Source organism: Mesitornis unicolor, unplaced genomic scaffold, assembly GCF_000695765.1.
Source record: "Mesitornis unicolor isolate BGI_N332 unplaced genomic scaffold, ASM69576v1 scaffold41963, whole genome shotgun sequence".
NCBI lineage: Eukaryota > Metazoa > Chordata > Aves > Mesitornithiformes > Mesitornithidae > Mesitornis > Mesitornis unicolor.
In genome coordinates this window covers 1-21,506 of record NW_010173546.1, presented here as the reverse complement: position 1 = coordinate 21,506, position 21,506 = coordinate 1, and the positions used below count along the sequence as shown (strand labels likewise).

General features: G+C 39.2%; 1 protein-coding gene across 1 annotated transcript in view; it reads right to left on the bottom strand.

The window, feature by feature from the left end:
- The window catches only part of LOC104537770 (ensconsin-like), a 30,138-nt gene extending 16,331 nt beyond the window's left edge, over nucleotides 1-13,807 (bottom strand). Inside the window, exons 1-6 of the mRNA XM_010180755.1 lie at nucleotides 13,750-13,807; nucleotides 12,207-12,370; nucleotides 9,248-9,362; nucleotides 8,273-8,305; nucleotides 2,793-2,894; nucleotides 284-382 (exon numbers count right to left, since the gene is read on the bottom strand). Coding sequence (XP_010179057.1) covers nucleotides 284-382; nucleotides 2,793-2,894; nucleotides 8,273-8,305; nucleotides 9,248-9,344 — 331 coding nt within the window. The 5' untranslated portion in view covers nucleotides 9,345-9,362; nucleotides 12,207-12,370; nucleotides 13,750-13,807. The remainder of the gene's footprint in view (nucleotides 1-283; nucleotides 383-2,792; nucleotides 2,895-8,272; nucleotides 8,306-9,247; nucleotides 9,363-12,206; nucleotides 12,371-13,749) is intronic.
- Nucleotides 13,808-21,506: the final 7,699 nt, after the last annotated feature.

The window sequence follows — 21,506 nt, the reverse complement described above, 5'->3', positions numbered from 1 at the left end:
GAAGCACTATCCACTCATGAGCTAAATGGTCTGGCTACCATTTGTCTATTCTTCTCCCACCCTTTCACTTTTCAGAGGAATAAGACTGGTTTACAGACACAGTTATCCAACATCCAGCACTGCAATGTGTGTAACAATATTATGCCATGGTACACAGACTATATGCACAGCAGTGAAAGCCTGAGTAAAAACATCTATAATGAAACCGGAACATGGTTTAAAGTTGACTTCAAATATCCCATTTACTGTCTCCCACGTCTCAAAACAAACTTGTTTCTAGCACCTTTCTGTTCCACCTGTGAACCTTTGAGTGCTGACTGCTGAGAATGTAGAGGAACTTTGTTATTCAGTCTGTTTAATGAGGCACTTCTCTTTGTGGTACCTGGAAGTGAAAATGCATGGATTAATTATGCTGAAAAGCCTAAAAGTCACCTCCAACACCAGCCCCATTTCCCTAAGATACAGAGGAGTAATCAAGTCACTTCACAGTACGAATCCCTTAGAAGCAGGAAAACTGGATCAGGGAAGAATTACTCGACATAAAACATTACTTCTTATATTCCTGTATGTTACAGATCATAGCAGCAGGATGCTGGTCTCAAAAAAGTCCTTGTCTGACCGACTGAGGCCATCCTTGTACCCCTTTTAAAATAAATAATTAAAAAAGACCATTGCTCACATTCTGTATGAGTAAGAGTGAGAAACAAAGCGCTCAGCTCAGAATTAACAAAGAACACAGCTGATTAAATACTCCACTGATCCAGGGACAAGCATCTTCCTCTCAGTTCTGCATTCTGCTCCTCCACCTTCCCAGGCACATACACACGGCAGCAGCAAACTGGTTAATTCTGCAACTGTATTTTCTGTTGTTGAATTTAGCCATCATTCACCAAACAGTCATTTCTTCTTGAGTGCCAGATCAAGAGCACAACATGGCTCTAACTTGCTGTGGTGGCCTAAACCACTCAGTCAGTCAACCTCTGTACTGCTGGAGTCCTGTTCAAATTTCTTGTATTTCAGGCCACCTGAGAATTTTTCCTCCAGAGTGAAGACAGATTCACAAAGGATTTCAAGGTATGTCAGTAAGTTTGAAAGCAATTCCAATTACTTGATAGCGATTTCCTTTGTTAGTGGTTTTATTTGTAGTTTACAGCCCTGTTTCTGACTCATACCCAGAGCTGAACCCTGCAGACACACTATATATAGATTTAATTTTAAATCACAAGCAGTCTCCAGTGACTCAGAGCCCCTGTAGCTATGCCAGTATAGATGAATTCACTGACTCCCCTACCAGGCACACAGTCTCTGAGTACAAGTTTTTCTGCTGCACGACCTTCCAGCATGAACCAGCAAAATCACTGTTAGCTGTGTCCATGTGAGGGATTGTTCTAGCACAGCTCATCTGATCAAAGGTTGGAGACTGACAGAACACTGCAGTGTAGACCTAGCTGAACTTGTTTTCATATTAAACAGCACTTAGCTTATTAATGCTTTTCATCATTTTGGGAAAAAAACCAACCAAACCCAAACATTTGGGATACAGGTAGGCTCCCAAGAAACGCTGGGAAGATTCCCCATAAGGAACCAGGCTAAAACAAGCTGGTATGTGCTCATGCAAATATTTTTTAATTTTTCTTAACAAGCAGATTAGAACAATTCCTTGTGTTTCATAATTATTTTTTTTTATTTAGAGACGGCAAATTGCCATGATTTACATAATGTCTCAGGACAAGGCAGAAGGGAGGAGGCAGAGAGGAGACTCACGTGTACAGGCTTACCAGAGAGTGAGAAAACCAGAGATCTACCTCATTCTCTACATCCCTATTAAGGCTAGTTGGGCGGTGCACACTTTAAACATGACACGCTGCAGTCAGGAGTTTCATCCACCGCAAAAGTTGCAATTAAAAATGAGACTAGAAGCCACAGAAATTGGTAAAGAATCTTTAGAGAGCACTCTCAGAAAGCCTTAAAAAAATGAAATAAAAGGAATAGAAATGGCTCCAGGCCACTTCTGTTCCTTGATAGTCATCCGCACAGTAAGTAACCCAGAATGCTTGCAAGCAGTGGTGTGCACCAACAGTTTGAGAAATGCATAATCTGATTATCACTATCAAGCTTATACTACTTAAGTGGGCTAAGAAATTATGTCAGAGCTGCACGCTATGGTTACAATCATGCTAGAACTCCAGGTCAAAACAAAACCACCTCCTCCCACCCAAAAAACTCCCACAGGTGTCAAAAGTTTTTCATGCATTTGTCTCTATTTGGTTAAGGCAGAATTCTAATATTAAAAAAGAAGGTGTGTGTCTACAGAGTGCAGGACTGGCACAACAGAAATAGGTCAAAACTATGTTGATTGTTTCCTTCCCACAGGCAATCACATGACTGAAGGCATCTATCAGAACAAGGCAAACTTTATTTTTGTACTATTTTTATTTTGCTAAATTTTTAGGGTGTGATTTAAGGCATGCAAACCCCTAAAGATGATGTGAAATGATTCATGAATCAATCATTCACTGAGCTTTGACTTTAGTAAAACAATTACAGAAATAAAAAATAAAAAACCAGCAATTTTTACCGTTACTCTTCTCCTCTAACAGAGATCACATCAACCGAGTCAAAGCCCTGAACAGTCAAGCTGGATTAACAAATTGCATGAAATGCATTTGAGATCAAAACATGAAGTGAGTTACACAGCAAGGGAGGAAGAGGAGGATCATCCCGCCTCCTGCCTCCTCCCCAAACAGCAGTTAAGCAGTACACCTGCTACCAGCAGACACACAAACACTTACTTCGATCAGAAGCATTTAAAAGCGCTGCAGATGACGACAACCGTTTGTTCATGACCGCTTCTGTCTGTTTGAGGTTTGCTGTGGAGGTGGACCGCTTGCTGGCTGTGTAAAGAAGTGCGTACTTTAGAATCCATCTTCGTACCTCAGGAAGAACCTTCAACACACTGCTGTGAGCTAACTTTAGAAGTATTACATCCTGAAAGTTATTTCCAGTTTTGCTTCATGAGAAACAGAGGTATTTTTCCCCTTCTGAACAGATGTGATACAATTAGCACCAGTTGTAATGCGCACAGAAAAGGTATTTAGTTTTAGTGGAGTGATGGCAATCTTTTAGGGATATATAAGCAAAGAGGTGATTTTTAAACCCTGTGCTCCTAACATGTAAAGATGAAAGCTACTGAGGTTGTGTACCAGACTAGCAAGACACAGAAAGTAACAACAAAACCTTCACTCCTTCCACATAAGTATGTCAAAACAATTTTTCAATCACTAGTTAGCAAAACCAAACCAAAACAAGTGCTTTTGGAGGGATAAAAGCAAGTCCTGAGGAAAGGCAGGAAAGCGTTCCTATTTCCAATTACTTCTCAAGCGTTGCTCTATTTTAGATATTTCCAATTTTTTTCAAAAAGCTATTTCTTAAGTTCATGTTTCCTACCAATTTTCTAACTCTTCCAAAAAAGACTGCCACAAGAAATATTTTTTCTTTTTGGTATGTTTATACGCAAACACATATATACACATAAAAATCACACCTCACATAGAAAAATTCAAGTTTACCACAACCCACGTAAATATCTGCTTTGCAATTTCAAATAATGTACTTTCAGGATGAACACTACTCAAGAGTGTGAAAGCCTCTGAAAAGCACGTACCTGTTACGGAAACTCAGTAAGCAGAAACTGTTAATGCACACAAAGTAGTGCGGACTAGCATAACAAACACAGGAAATTCTATACATCAAACACAAGTAAATAAATTTTGCTGGCATACTGGACAGCAAAGATGATTAATGTGAACTCATTAGTGCACAAGTACCAAAGAAAAACACAGCCCTACTCACCAGAGAGGCAGCATCTTTTCCCTTTGGCCAGCATGCTACAGCAGCTCCTTAGAGCCAGGACATACGGATTCCCATGGACGGCCCTGCTCTGAATCGCACTTTTGACACAGGTTCCCAACCCAGGCTTCCTAAGCAAGGGGCCTCTCACAAAGCCACATCAAGTGAAAACCTGATTTTTGAGCTGAAGCTACATAAGCGGGAAGCTCTTGTCACAGTGAAGGATCCCCAGAGGATAAGAGGGAGAAAAGGGGATCTATTGAATCTAGTTAAGAAATGAAGATCTGAGCTTAGCGGATACTTTCCCAACATAACAAAAAAATGGCATTTTGTGAATGAAGCCAGAGTACTAGGATAACTAAAACAGCCTTGAGAGGTTTTATATACCAAAATCAGGAAACTCATAATTCATGCATTTGGGTGTTCTCAAAGGTAAAGTCTACCCTCTAGTGTCTGCTCTTCAAAAGCAAGCCTGGCTCCTGCTGGAGCTCAAGCACACGAACCAAAGGCCTCCAAACATGGAGGTGCTTCCTACAAATGCCTCTTGGTTCAAATTAGGACTTCAGCACTTGGAAGAAATATGAGATTTGGTCTGTCACCTACTGAGACCCAGAGGATAGAAAATTAAATCTTGCCTTGAAAAAAATTACACTAAGAAAAGCAATTATCTTCCAGAAAGTTTACAAATTCTGGAGGTGGTACTTAGTAAAGAGATAAGGGACAAAACTTCTGCTACAAGACTCAAAAGGTACAGGCTAAATATGACTGCTCAGACAAAAAAAAATACTATCAGTGCCTATTTTTCAGGGAAACAGAGAGCAGTGGTGAGGGCATGAGCTCATGTCATCAACTGATGACTCAACAGAAAAAAAATCTAATTGGTAAAGGGTATTCACACAGATACTTGAGTTGTCTTTTCCCAGAAAATTTTAGTTTGCATTAATTGCCCAAGATCTTAAAAAGACAATGCTTTTTTTGATCAATACATTTGCAAATAAATGATCAGACGGCCTCTTTTTTTCCCCTACTTCACCCACATGACAGCTTCTGCAAACTTGAAAGCTTCGGAAAATTCACTAGCTTTAGAAACTTCAGAAGACAGCCAGGATATTCTTGAGTAAGTTAGTCTGGTTGCATAGATATTTACAAAATATTTTTTAAAAATATCTCAAATATCTTTTGTATTTTGGAGGCAAAGTTAGAATACTTACATCAAGTGATCTGAAATTAAAGCAGCATACTGCATAAATCCCATGTGATACCAAGCATCTCTATTTTTTAATGGAAGCAGGAAAGTAAATCGTAGCACCAAAGACAAAGAAAGCATATGACTGCCATGCAGCATGGCTTGCAATTGGGTAAAAAGCTGGGAAAGAAAACTGTTATGAAAGAGCAGCTCTTGATCCTCTCACCAAGTTTCAATGAAAGAGGGTGCTGCAGCACTGCCTATCTGAGGCTGGATAAAATTAGGGTAAATAAAATAAGATTATGTCTCTCACTTCCTTCCAAATTTCTACTAGGACAAGGAAACTCTTTATTTAGAAAGGAGAGATTCTGGCAGCCCAATTTCTATTCTAATAGCACACGTCTCCATTCCATCTGAATGTTCAGTTTTGCTCAGCAGTCATCGCTAAACCTCCCTCATTCACAAGAACTCTGTCATCAAGGATGCTTTATTACAAGCCTCACGATTTCTCTTGGCAGACCCGTACCCTGCATGTTTCATCTTGGCACTGACAGCAATGTCATTAATGTAACATTTGACTCCGGGGCTTTCATCAATTTTTAAATTTCAGGCCATCAGCAGGATACTTGGTGCAGTCTCAGTGAAGCACATTCTGTACAGAATTATAAAATGTATTGGGTTGGAAGGGACCTTTAAGATCAGCCAGTCCAACCTCCCTGCAGTGAGCAGGGACATTGGTACCAGATCAGGTTGCTCAGAGCCCCATCAAGCCTGGCCTTGAATATCTCCAGGGATGGGGCCTGCACCACCTCTCTGGGCAACCTGTTCTAGTGATCTACCACCTTCATATTGAATAATTTTTTCCTAATATCCAACCTAAATCTACCCTTTTCTAGTTTAAAACTATTACCCTTTGTCCTGTCGCTACATGCCCTTGTGAACAGCTCTTCCCCAGATTTCTTATAGGGACCTTTCAGGTATTGGAAGGTTGCTATAAGGTCCCCCTGGAGCCTTCTCTTCTCCAGGCTGAACCACCCCAACTCTGAATAGCTGACAGTTGGTGAAATGCTCAGTTACACGGGGTTTACTTTCCAGAGTACGCTACCTCTATCACCCACAAATGCTGCTTTATCAGTCAATGTTCCTAAATACTACTGTTGACACAGCCAGACCATGGAAGAACATGTCTGATTCTGTATTTTTTTTGCAGAGCAGCAAAATAGTCAAGAAAAGCCATAGTCTTAAAATAACATTAAAAATATTTGAAATCTATTCCCCCAATGCTTTTCGTTTTAAGAAATGGAGCCTTTAATCCCAAACCTGCCACAGAATCTGATGGTGGAAAAATAACATTGTATTGAAACTTGCTCTAGACGTGCGGTTAGACAAGGTGCACTACTCAGCCACAATGATGTAATGCAGCAGAGCTCATATGCTGTCATTTTTCAGAGTAAAAAAAACCAAAAAGGTAACTGCTGTCTTTCCAGCAATTATGCAAATATGATGTGAAAGGGACCAAATAAAAACCTTTTAGAAAGCCAGCTGCACTTAGGCATCCTACATGGTTTGGGTAGATTTTAAATAACAATTAAGAGCTCCCAGAAAGATAAAAAGCTAAGAATGATCCAAAAATGGGAATAAACACAAGAAGTGTAAATCCAATTATGTTTCCACATTACCCAGCCCAGGTAAGACAGCTGCACATTTGAAACCTCAGCATAAAACCAAACACAAATTTAAAACTGGGGATGCACAAGTGTCTTAGTCAAACACTGCATTATCTGTTTATCACCAAAGTAATTTTTTTTCAAAATTGGTGCCAAGTTATCCAAATTGATCTACTGTAGCTGAACTTATCTGCTCCTCCTCTTGCTGCTTTATGATGCATAAGGTACAGCTTAAGCACCTATTACTACGTCAGAAGTGTGTTTGTTGGAAGACACTTTATTTCTAATATGCTTCAGCAGCACTGGAGATCTTCCTCTATGAGCAAAACAACAGAAAAGACTCATTTCTTCACAGAAATTAGGAGACAGCACAGAATGTTATTTTACATTTGTTACAAATTTTAGCTTTAAAATTAGGTAAGGTAGAAAAGAATACAGGAAAAAAAACCAACCCAGTGCTTTCCTAAACATGTAAGGCAAATGCAATTTCCTAGTTACAAGGTTAAATGACATTTGGTAATGTGTAACAGTAATTGGATTTACATATGTACCCAAGAACACATGTTAAACAGGTAAACCAATCCAGTCAAACTGGCTAATTCTGGAGAAAATTAGGGATTTGTGTGGTGCAGAGAAAGGGAAGAGAGACCTTAAATGAAACACACATGCTTCTGCTAGGTTGGCAGAATAAGCCACAGTAGTTAAATCACACTGAGTCAGACTTCAATTGCATTTTCAAGTCTCATATTGTCAGTATTATAAGACAGCTGTATTGAATTAGTAATGCTGTGAGCATGCACAGATTTTCAGAATTCACATTTAGCTGGATCTCAGCTGAGAGCTATCATCTTTAACTAGCTACAAGAAATAATTTTTTAATGCTTATTAAACATATAGCCTTGGCAAATATATCAGTAATCCAAAGCATGTCTGTGCACTGGAAAGTACCAAAACCCAACAAAATAAAATTTAATCTGTAGAGCTATGTTTAGATAACTGAACAGATCTGATTTTGCAAAACCCTTCATGGAAAAAGTATCTAACTGCACAAGGGACCAATGCCCTTTCACAAAGTTTCAGTAAAATGTCACTTGATTTTGCAAATTTTACTTCAACTGCTGGTAAAACAAAGCAAAGAGAAAACCAAGCCCTAACGCGCACTTTTTGCAAATTAGGAAACAATGAAAGGGTTCAAAATTGTCCTAAAAAAGAAATAAAGCTTAGACTACCGTACTAATTTATATTCAAATACATACCACTAAGAACTTCTCTTCTCCTCCCCTATGCTGTATCCAGTCATCTTTAAAAACCCAAATGCACATATCTTTTTCCTGAAAATTCCCTCAGGATGCCATGACTTGAGTTGCAGTTTAATTAGCTGGGAGGCATAGTTAAAAATGTAGGGGACTGCTTTCTACTTAGGGATCACATTTGTTGAACAGCTGGCCAAGATCCAGGAAAAGATCTATAAGAAGACGGTTTTCCTTAGTTTCAGAGAAACAAGAACTCAAGTTTAAAAGGTTAGTAGCAAGTGAAAAACAACAGAAAAAAACATTTTAGAAATCAATACCACCAGTTCCACCTTCATCTGTGGTCTGCTGTTCTGTAGAATAAGAAGGTTTGTAAGCTAAGTCACAAGGTCAAACAGCAAACAATGCAATTTAACCAAAAAATAGCAAAGATGGATATTATAATCGTAATTTATATCAAAGCACTTTCAAACATGTTACAAATAAAAATGTGACCACTCAAGCTGACAGAAGAAGATATGACTAAATGCACCACTTCAGAAGACAGACTAAATTGAAGCATTTTTTATTTTATTCCTGGACAATAACTTGTGTTAAGTTACGTATTGGTGAGGTCTTCCAGTTAGGTGGTGCATGAAAAGATCCCTTCCACTGTAGTCCTGATTTACACTTCTGGATTCAGAATGTTTACAAGCAGAAACAGCTAACTGTCTGAAACAGGAGACAATCTGAGCTCAAATTAAAATGTGTTAAAATGCATCACCTAATCTAGAATAAAACCTGTTTTCCAAAAAGCTTGGACATGGCCCACTGCATAATCTTACCCATTGCTGGTCATTCAACCAATTAGTTAGCACTCTGTAACTCTGAGGGTGTGTTTAAAACATTTCAGATGGACTATTACATTACAACTGTTTTGGTTTTGCTGGGGTTTTTTTCTGCTTATTATCAGTCTTAGCACACCATTACATGCACTGCAATTGAAGGACTCAGAATTATTTTGACATTATACATGATAATTCCCCTCATCTGATGGTTGGGGGCTGGCAATGCAATGCTGCCAGGTATTTTATTTCCCATGGCCTCTCTCTACCTCTTTCCAAAGTCAAAAGTAGCTCTAAGTCCGAGCAGCACTTCAGGGCAAGTACAGACAGGAGTCATTCCCAAGAGCTACCCGCAGATCCTGTTGTATGATCCAAGACAGGAAGGGATGCCCAGGTGCCTATGAACAGTGCTGCACCTGCTAGGGTACAATATTCTGTGATTTTAGTCATGCTAGAAAAGATGCTACTTACCTGTTTTGCTCTCTGAATCTGGAGTTACAGATCCTCCCCATGACCATCTCTTCTGTCGTGTTTCCAGTCGCTGATTCCGTTCCAAGGTACGATGCATAACTGCTTCATATCGCTCCTATCATCAAACAACACCTCTATGAAGCTGTGGAACAGCATAGCTACGCCATTAGACAAAATACCAATCCTCCTCCCCCCCCTGCCCTGTATGATTTAAAATGTCTTTTACCTATACTGCCTGATAACAAGCTACCATGCAAAGAATATTAAGGGCAATGAATGGTTTCAAAACACTGCAAATATGATTAGGTTGAGCTAAACCACAGATAATCTACTCCTTACTTAAAATAGCCATGAAACAGATCTCCTATTCAGTAAAGAGCACTACTTATTTTCTAAACAGGGATGAACCCCAAACTGAGCAAAAATAATTTTTTAACCTTCAAACGGTTTATAGTCTGAAGTTACATCTAAAAGGTGCTAAAAATCCTGCATTATAAAACACCAACTATAAGGTTATTTGTATTTTTAGAGAGCTATACAAACACCAACCCAAGTCTTAACAGGTACTGGCATTAATAGAGATATGATGAATCCAGAAATAGCAAGACATGAAGGCAAAAAAACCCAAGCAACTCCAGACCTCAACTGCTGACAGGACTGAAAGAAGCTTTTTCTTGGACCTCCAGGACTAGTAGCTGCTAACAGGGAAACTTTAGCTCTTGGGCACAAAGATGAACCATAACCATGCTATACTGTTTCTTCTCAGCCACGTTTCCATACATGTGTTAACAACAGATTTCTCTTCTGGAATAGTCATATCCCAAGTGATCTTTTGAAGCAGTATTTACTGCTGATACATTGCAGTAACATGCCAAGGGGACTCATTATCCAAACACTTCTCCCTCTTGAGGGCACAAGACATTTACCTTCTTTCAACACCATTTCACAAGACACATACAAAAAGCCACAGTGTGTAACAGACAAAGTAAAATTGAAAGGAAAGGAGGAACGATTTTCTCACTGACAAAAGAGAAAATTAAAAGTTTTTGTTTGAAATATAAAGCTTAGCGTCCTCTCTGTTAAAGCAACCTGAACCAGAGTTTACCTAAGGTGCCAGAGTACCCTGATGCTATGTAATCAGTAGAGGATACCACGGACGTATCTGCAGTGCGGTAATTCTTCAAAGTCATAGCTAAAAGACACAGACTTCACTTCACAAGCAATAGAAAATCAGTTACTCAATATATCAACACAGTAACTTGCACAGCTGTACAGAACAACTGAGTAACTCTGAGAAGACAAGTATCTCAACCCTAGACATGGCTAGCTGTCTTCAAGACTCTCTTAGGCAAAGAACCATTTATTTTTTCCACAGTATTTACTACTGTGCTGCTGCTTCTACTTTATCTAAGGAAGGTGATGAACTAGAAGAGAACTGGCTGAAGTACCAGACAAGAATGTTGGAGCTTATATATTTTTAATGGACTTCCATCAACTAAATTTGCAAGTGTAGATGATATTTTGCTGCCAAATACTGCCCTAAGATAGCTTAGCTTCTTTAAAATTGATTATTTTCTAATGTCAGAGTACTAAAGTCAAGACTGGTTTTCACTTTCTGGTTGAAAGCAACGTTTACAGGTCAAGTGCACACTATTTTTCTACCTGCCAGATTCTTCATGTATAACTCTCTACGTACAAGGTCATCTTCCTCCAGGGACCAAGTAAAAGGCAAGGTTAACACAAATCACTCATTGTCTAGTCCTTGTCTTCCTTGATTATTAACCCCAGTGGCCACTTAAAACATATCCACCATTCTCAGAATTACATGAATAAAGGTACTACAGGCTATGGGGCAACACCTCTTGAAGCATAAGCGATGCTTTTTGCTTAAAGTAGCTGCTTACAGAGATACCACACTGGACTGCAGTAAAGGCTCACCCAAACATTTCTGTTTGTTCTTCAGCAATGTAAACTATTCCATGAAGTTCAAATGGAATATCAGTCTGAGCACACCCAGAAGCCGATTACAGGTAACAAACACCAGTGCAGAATACTGCCAGTCAAAAACGGTAAAAAAGATGTACTGCTAGTACAATGTAACAGTGACTCCAAGGGAACAGCCAGGCAGGCTTACAGGCTCTTCATGGAAGACCCAACACAAGTTCTCACTACTACCTTATCAAAGTGCATGTGCCTGTCACATTTTTACTACTGACACCCTGGAAATTAACCCTTTCAGAGCTTGCATAGAGTCATAGAATCGCTTAGGTTGGAAAAAACCTACAGCATATAATACGCACTATCAGACCTACTCTTCAAACAGGATAGCATAACTTCATATATTTATTTCTACTTTCAGCTTCTATCAATTTTGCAACAAACTCCGCAACTGAAACACTGCTCTGCTGGTCCATGTGCAGTCAAAGCAAAGGCAGAGTCAAGTACGAACAGTCAATACACAGCTCAAAGCAGCAAATGGTAACTACATATTATAAATGGCACAAGATATGGTAACAAATTGTCATTTAGAAGAACTGAAAGAATGTGAGCCTCTTAGGCTACAGCAGGGCTCCCAGGAAGCAAGACACAGAATTAAGGGAAACCTAAGTCCTGTCACCCATGCTGATTTACAAACGGAATTTACAAAGTCCACCAAAAGAAATACAGAAATCTAGGAATATGGGGTGGGGTTTTGTTCATACGAAAAATAACCAGTGGCCAAACAGCAACCACAGCTCCTAAAGTCCTGAGTGCCTCAGGGATAGTAAAAGCTAGGCCTTGGATGGGGAAGGAGGACATGTGTCTATGTAGCTCACTGTACAGATGTGGAAAGTATTTTTTACATTCCAACACGTTCACCATTTCCATAACTTTCTATTTCACACCACTTCAGAATATGGTAATGTAGGAAAACAATGTAGAAGTTTCTTTAGTTTTACAGAACTTTGTCATGCAGTACCTTTTCCTCCTCTAGTTTTTGTTTTCTCTTTTCTTCTACTGCTGCTCTTCGTTGTTCCTCTTTCTGCTTCTGTTCTTTTAGCTTTCTCTGCCTTTCTTCTAACTGTTTTTCATACTGGAGTTTTGCTTTTCTCTCTTTTTCAAGGATTTGTGTTTCTTTGGCAGCTGCAAATTTTGAGAAAAAAATTAAAATCAAACAACTATGCATTGATATTACAATACAACTTACATGCAGGAGACTACCAAGCAGAATTATCACCACTTAAACCCAAAACATACAGCAAGATTAGCTTGCTGATGGATGACATTGCACATGACAACAGAGGTGTCTTTAATTCTGTCCCCAGGTTGGGCAGGAATTATAACCTTTCCTGCCATTAGACTTTACTGCCTAGACAGGGATGTCAGGATATGTATACACCCTATGTTAAGCATATACTTCTCTTGTCACCATAGTAGTGAAGTCTTTAAAAGTAAGTTGAGAATCAAAGGGCAGAATTTTCTATGTTGCAATTTACTTTTTTCTTTTTGTTTTTTTTAGAACAAGATATAATGAAAAGACTTAAAGCACCGAGTGACAAGATGGGAAAACCCCCCAGTTTCTGCATCCCAGTTCAAAATAGTTATACCGCTATTCTCCAGGGCCGCCACCTAGGAACAGCTGTGCACAGTTTAACAGGAAGCTTCAAGTCCCATGACTTGAAATGAACCGAGAGACCAGATAATTATACCAACAATGCACAGGCAGTATCTACATAAGGCTCCCAAAATACTTCTGAATTTTTATGTGCCCTACACCTATCCTCTCTCCATGTCAGCATAACACAATCCTCCTCGTTCCTGTGTGGTTTTGCTTTTATGTTAAGAAACAAACATACAGGCCAGAGCAACACCACTGCTCACAAGCTGGGAGACCAAGAGCCAGGACTGCAGGGCACACTGTGACCCCTTCATCTCTCACTGCACGCTTACGCACTGACTCACATCGTGAACAGCACAAAACTGGGTAAGAGTTTTACGCTCTTCTCTAGGTCTCAGATTATTTGCCAAGATAAAGCGTATCCTGCTGACACTTCAATCCAGGAGTGATTTCAGTGTGCAAGGAAACAAGGGAAGCAGTGTTCAAGGCAGTCAAGCCATTCAACCAGCTAAATCTTTTTTGGTTTTCTCTGAATCAATGCTCCCCAAACACTGATTCACACCACGTCCTCAGGAAGTAGCTTTAAGCTAAAAGTTATCATTTCAGAAGTGTTTTTGTTAAGGCTTTCTATAAGAAATCGGCTGCATTTCCTTGGTGGTCACTAAGAAATGGAAGGTCAGAAGTGACATACAGCTTCAAGAATATCTCTGGAATATTTTCGTCTCAAATCTAATACTTCTCCATTTGGGTTCACAGACTGTCACTGAGGGAAGACCAAGAGCAGATCTTGTCGTTCGTCCCCAGAAAGCTGAAAAAAGGTCACTGAACAAGAAGTAACAGAGTAAGTAATTCCTTTATCGCAAATATTTTATGAAATTATATCTTAAATGAAACATGAAAATACCATGCTGCTTTTCCCGCTCTTCTCTACGCTCCCTGGCCAGTCTTTGTCTTTCTTCTGTTCTTAGAGTGGAACCATCTATCACTATCAAAAGAAAAATTGAAGACACATATTTCTGAGTTATTTTGAACATTCAAATTTAAATAAAGAAGTCATATGCCTTTACTATTGAAAGGATTATGGAATTTCCTGATACACTTGCCACCAAAGCACTGCACACTTTACATAGAGATTAAAGATGTCATCTCAAAAAATTCATAGGAAGCTGAATACCCTCCTCTTCTCCCTTTTTGTTCTCTCACAACCACCAATCCTCTATTTCAACAGGTGCAGCAAAAAGCAGATTTTTGATTTTTTAATCACAAGATTAAAAGGCCCAATGTGTACAGTCAAATGAAAGCTTGAGCAGAAATCAGCCATGTGATATAAAACAATCTTATTCCAAATTCAGCTCTGATCTCCATTCCTGTACATATAAATTCTGACGATCAAGAATTACAGGCATCTATGAAAACTCAATCTGAAAACAGAGAGTTCATCCATCATGATGAATTCAAAGTGCTGTAGGCGAGTTAGTTTGTAGGCTAAGAAGAGCCAAGAATGCTTAAATCTGCAGGTATAAAAACTTGAATTTCAGCCAGAAGTGAACTCGTAACCTGACCACAGCACAAAAAACTCATTTATGTTTGTGCTATGCCCCACTGAACAGATAAGTAAATTCATGAAATGAACTCCTAGCAAGTCAAGAGCAAAAGCCTGTCACCAAAACCAGGCCTTCAGTTAATCTATGAACCATTTACCAGGTGCTTCATGCTCTGATGTCTCCTGAAGAGTGAGCACCAAACATATTTTTAAAAGATGTTTTACTCATTCCATACTGATACTCCCTTGTGAACTCAGTACTTCATTAAGAACAATGACCTATGATTATACCTGGTTTAGTTGCTGTCTTTATATTTACTGAGGTCTGAACTGGAACAGGGCTAACACCACTTTGGCTTCTTCTTTCTTCTGCTATGGCTTGGGCTACAGCAACTGCAAGAAAGAATTATTCCATATTAAGTAAAGCTCTACAACAAAAACATATGAAATAAATATCTAAAATAAATACATAAAATTCTATTTGAGGTTGTAGATCCTTTTATTAAATAACTAACTTGGGACTGTTCAACTTGTAAGAAGAAAAAACTTGTTGAATGAGACTTCAGACTTGGCACAGCTTTTCTCTGTAAAAACAACACTTACAAAACCTTGTATTTTAAAGTGTGTAGCAAAGGACTACAGAATTTTAAAAAAACCAAACTTATTCAGTAAGCTTTCTAAGAAGAAAACCAACACTTAGCAAAGTTATGATTCTGACTTACACTTCATAAAAATTTCTTGCTACCACACGTATATCTGTGGGCTGAACGCATATGCGTAATAGTCAATCAGCACCAATGAGATCCAAGTAGGGAAAGGTTTATGAAGACCTTTCATTATTTCATAACGTGAAACGAATGGGATTAGCTGCCTAAAGTAAACCACTGAGGAATGCTTATAATTTATTTCTAAAATTGGATCTCAAAAATAAGTATAGATTAGACTCCAAGACCACTAATTTGAGTATTTGTGCAGAGATCCATTCACCTTATTTGAGTTTCATTGAGTATGGTGAACAGGGCTATGACTCAGTTAATCAGATAGAAATGAAATGCTAGCAATATTAATTTTGCTAAATAACAAAACTCATTAAGAAGGGAGACTAATCTACTGTATCACTTTCCACAGATTCAGATTTTCTTTACTTTGGTATCAACTTTCACTTTAACTAATCACCTTTGAAGGTGAAGCGTTACAGGGAAAGCAGGCAGGGCAACCCGTAAGACAGCATTACCCCATTTTCCTGCACAGCTCTGAACAAGGGTGTCCTTACAGCAGAGACACCTTCTTGTTACCTCAGCTGACAGATACAGGGAGATCAACTTGGGTCACACAGAAAAGCCCAACTTTGGGAGAAGGAAGAGAATACACCATGCAATCAACCAAACTTGCAAAAGCAGAAGGCAGTCCACAAAAGTAACACGTAAGGTGCCGCAACACGAAGAATGAAAAGTAGAATTTGGTGCTACAGCTAAAAAGAGAAGACGACAGCTCTGCCCATGATCTCAGGCTTCTCTTTAATAGAGTAGTGCAGAACGCAAAGGAGGAAGGAAGAGTCTCACTGTTCCCCATGCATTGCCATGACAACTCATTGTGCCATGGTAATAACACTCCCTAAGGCTGTGCCCAAGACCAATCACATCAAAGTGTTTAATCCCACGTGATGTCAGTGATAAATGCTGATTACAATACTTATTAAGCCACTTTTTTGTCACCCACAGCCATTGCTATGTCTTGAATTAATTTTTCATCATGGCACCAAACAAAAGTCTTCCTCAGCTCCATCCCATACATTTCTGAGGTTCTTTTCAAACAAGTCAGAGATCAGATATACTGTGACACAGTAAGATTACCAATGGAAAAAGGGAACAGCTAAAAAAGGGCTCACTGTAACTTCACTATGTAAACCAAAAGTCAGGCAAAAAGCTGATTTTGTACACTGCTGCACATCGTGTGGATGGGAATCTAGCCCAAAAATTCACAAACTGGAGAACAACAAAATTATATATTCTTAACACAGATATGAAAACAGCCTCAGGAAAACCAGCCTAGTACAGGTTTTTCTGAGCCCAAAAATCTACAGAGCCAGGGCATTTATATTCAATGGCCTCTGTAGATCACAAAGGCTGAAAGACCACTGGCTTCTTCAAACACCATTTAAAATTAAGACAAATAGAGAAACCCAGCTGCATCTTTTCTTCAGTGTCTGTCAGCGAGGCAGGAGAGCCAGGAGATGCACAGGCAGTCTGAGCTGACTCGACACAGCCCAGTCGGGAAATAAGCCCAAAAGAATAAATTCACCTTACGCCTACACCAGGTTTAGTTAAGACCAACACCAGAATTTTGGCTCAATGATCAGAAACTTTAAGCATCCATATTTCTGTAACACAGTTACGGTAAGAAGCAAGCTGTGATTTAAACAGGTACAATATTTATCTTATTTTATTTGCAGAAGTATTTTACTATGAGAAATCTTGCTGAACAAGCCAGTCATAATGGATGCAGAGGATTATGTATTTATTAACTTAAAAATGAACGAACACTTGAATAATGTTCATGATTAGAAGGCACTCATTTAAAAAAATTAGTCGTATCTGCAAAGCAATTAGTTCATCTTCATTAATTAATTAAGGTTGCAAAAAATTACTTGAGGTTCTATAGAACAGGAAAGTGGGTTACGAAAACAGTACAGCTTGCAAAGGACACAGAGGTGAAAAAAAGTCTAGAAATACTTAGCCAAAGGATTTTGTAAGTCAGGGGTTTTTTTGTACATCAGTGAAAATATTTACGTTCAATGCTTCATTATTTGCATAGAAACAATGTGCTTACAAATTTGAAAGTAGTAGATTTGAAGGCACTAGGTGTGCACCTCTGTGTTACACAGAAGCAATCCATTTAACTAACAAAGTTAGAATTAGAAGTGAACTGGGGATCTGAACAAAAGTTTATCAAAAGGTGAACAGCCATCGCATTAGATGCATCCCTGAGATGTGTGAGCTCAGCTTCACCAAGTCTTGAGTTAACAGACAGGTTTTACAGCCCTTGTCAACTTTATGGTACATTTACAATAAGAAAATCTGGTTTTCAAAGTTCTACTACACTAAGAGAAAACGTTGTTGCATACTGTTGTATTCTGCAACCTTTTAAAAGTACAGATTTTATTTTGCTTTAATATGAAAAATTAAATCTTTATTTTTAATAAACTTAAATCTTCTTAGGCACAGATGCCTCTAATTTCTAGCCTAGTTTTCCACAATGACTGTAGCAGTATGCTATGGAGCAAAGCTTCACTGAAAAGAATTTTCCACAAAATCTAACTATCTCCATAAAATAAGCCTACTGCTTCTGTAATTAATCAGCATACCACAGAACAGGAAACCAGTAAATAACCATTTCACTACAACTATGTCCTGTGCTGTATTACTGGGGTAATGTACACAGCCTTTATGGACATATTCAGCAAGTCTCCCAGAAAACAAAAATTCTCTTAGAAGCAAATTAAATCTTATTTCTATTCCAAGCTTCCCTTCCCACAGGAGTCAGTAAAGGCTTTCACAACTACGATTTGTGATGAGCATAATGTGTGTGCTTATTTTACAGTAGTCTACTAAAATTAATAGAAAGCTAAAATTAAAAGCACAAGCCACACTTGTAGTCAGTAAAAATATTTGTATTCATGCATAGTAAAATCGGGCTATTTGGAACACAAAAAGGTTAGGTAACTTGGGAAGCAGTTTTTCTTCTGCACCCTCCTCACCATTTAGCACTGGCCAAGTGTACCATGGATAAACCAAACCAACGGCAGCACCAGGAACAGCTGCTACAGTGTCCAACATGCCAGACAAAGCCGACTCCCAATTTCACCTTCCAGCTCACTGTAATGTTAACTGTGTGGGTACGGCAGCACCTCCCTTGCACCAAGCATGACAAGTACTTCCCTTTGCCGATCAGGTTTCCAACATGCCCTGAAGAGACCAGTGCTAGAAATAAAACTTTATTTCTATTTCAATCCTTGTGCTGGGTTAATACCCTTGGCTCTTGCCAACACTGTCAAAAGACCCACACAATTGCTGTTCTTAGTAAACCTCATTAGGGACTGAACCGGCTCCATCCCTTTACCTAGCGAGGCTTAGGGCTTCCATCCCATCGCCTCTGCTGCTATCTTTGGCCCAGCTGCATGCTGCCCCACTTGCTCTTCTCATGCTGAACCAGAAAAGAGCAGAAAGAGGCGACTTTCACAGAAATCCTTCTGGTTCTTGTGATTTAATGACTCATCATGCAAGGCAAAGAAAGAATCCCAGAATAAGCCTTTGAAATGAAAGTCAGGAGGTCTCATGAATGTTAAGCATTGTTATGAACTGTTTTCATGTAAGTTTAAAGCAGGTAACAAGAGGCCCATAAGCAATGCATAGAACAAAACAAATTCGAACTTTTCAGTAAATATTTCTGGTTTTATAGTAAATTGTGTCAAACCTGCAAGATGCCATTTCTGTCTTGCTTAAGGCAAGCTACTGTTTGTCTAGCAGATAGCAATCATTTTCAGTAACACTGTTAAGATTCTTTTTCTTTTAATAACTTTTGTACATGTGTTCAGGAAAGACAGGGGAAGTCGGCATTCAAGTCTGAGATTTCTGCTGTCTTTTAAGCTTATTTCCACTCATTAATTAACAGAGGTTAAGGCAAATGGATGCAGGATCACATTAGATGCTTTAAAAAATCAGGTACTGATTTTACACCATTACTCCTTGTTTAAAGGACATCAGGAGAAGGATGCACCCTCACACAAACAGGTGAACAACACAGGAAGTTTCTAATGATGAACAGAAAAGCCCTTTTTTCTGTCTTTCCCTGTTGATCCTCACATCCCATCTTTGGGCTGCAAGGACTGACAGGATCCATAGCTGAGCACACGAGCCTCCTAGTAGGCACCTTCTGACAGACCAGCTGGAAGGCAGATGGTTCTGCTCTGTCTGGGCAGTCACCAGATGGGAAGCACGCGGATCTCCAGAAAGCAGTGCATGCTGCCTCTCAGCTTCACCAGGCCAGCAGTGCTTCCTGTTGTCTTATCCTTATTCCAGACTGTTTACACACATATTTATTCCCTGCGTAGGATGCCCCTTTTATTACCTTTATGTTCTTTCCTCCCCTTAAGTTCATTTCTGAAGCAAATTCTGTACAACAATCTGGATTTCTGCCCAATGTTCACGGCAGTTTAGGATTATTTCTTCAGTTCATCCTAAGTATCAACGCAACTGGAAAGCTCTTGTCACAAGCATTCCTTTGTCATATATGAATTAGCAGCTCCACAAGTAAGTATTTAAGACATACTTGCAAGAACCTAATTTTTTACTTGTCTTTGAACATCCACACTCAGATCAAGAGCTGAAACATTAAATTAAAAAAAAATAAATCACATCATTAAAAAAACATTACTTATTTCTTATAAGGAAACCTACAAAGATATGGCTGAAGCAAACTCAAAGACATGTTACCGTATTCGTTCAGCCTAGGGCATGACCAGAGAGGCACCAGGAAGATTAATCTGTGGGCTGATCTCTGTACACTTTTCCCTAGGGGAAGCACGTAATGTAAACCAAACCTGAATGTAATACAAGCATGGACCAAGGAATCAAAATTTGTCCTTAGAAGAACTGGCGGCCCTCTCTAAAAAGCTTTCTACAGTCAGAGATGCTATATACTACTGTCCAAAAGCCATATCAGATCAGTACCATCCTTCGTCCAAACACTAGTGAAACACGCTGCAAATGCATCTCCTATGGAGTCTGTGATTCCCGCTGTTGCTTATGTTCTTATTTTACCCTCGCTCATACTGCTCAGCCAACAGTTATGCTTCTCTGCTTAATGGGAAAACGAACTACAAGCACAAGGCTTAAAGAAGACGAAGAGATGTCACCAACCCTTGCAGAAGCCATCGTAATGTTGGTAAGAAGCACTGCCTGTACTGTGTACACAGGGCTGGCAAGCAAAATCCACCCAGTTCTTTGGAAAAGACAGCCGGCTTCACAATTTGGGGCTCTTTATTAGTAAGGTAGGTTATTCATCACGAGCTGAAAGGAATGAAACCAAGCCATGGCAAATACTCTACTCTCCCACACTCACTGTTTTTTTGCTGCCTTCACTCTCCCCTTTACCACTCTCTTCTTTTCCATGGTTCTCCCTCAGCGTCCCAAAGCAATGTAGAAGGGTTTTGTGTTCAGCATGATACACCCGTCACTTTTTTTTTTTTAAAGAACACAATCTTCCACCAATCTCTTTTGATATGCTACCCTGATTTGTACAAAAAGGCCCTCCAAAGGGGACATTTCTCCAATTCACACATTCCCCACTCTCTGCAATGCAACTCAGATAATTTCCCCGCTCCACCTAGCATTAGTTATTAATCTGTTTATTGTGTGCTGCTCACCAAGCTTATCTGCACAATGACCTCTCTTTAGAGCTGAGGCTTCCTTCGCAAAGGACATACAAGCCTTACAATTGTGTTCTTTAGCATACAGGCACGCATTGCTGTTGTTTTTTTGCTATCTAGTAGCACAGCCTTAACAAGACACAGCCACAGGGATGCCAGAGATTTCGAAAAGTTGGAAGGCTCATGTTTGCAAATGAAAGAGCAAGGTACTAAGGTATTTGTACTCTCAGTAAAATTCTCCGCCAGAATACATTAAGGCTGCATTTTACATGTAAAGAGGGTATTTCTGAACAAAGTTTCTGTGGGCTGGCAACTACAAACTCTTCTCACCAACTGCAAAACAGAAATTGCTTTCAACCACCTTGAGTGACTTTTTTAAAGTTATATTAGACACTGACTATAATGCTGATGCAGTAAACTGTAAGTCCTTTGTGAACCTTCCCAAGTGTAACAAAAATCTGTATTTACCTGTTTCTGCATTGTGGAAATTCCAAAATATGCTAATACACTGAACTAAAATTAAAGCAGTTTATGTAATTAATGTAACTTTACATAATTTCAAGTGGATTCACTGTGAAATGTAGTAGTTGTGTGATATAACTGAAATGCTTATATATAGGAGTAGACAAATGAAATGCTCCAAACCTGACAGAAACAGTGTCACACAGAATCACAGAACGTTAGGAGTTGG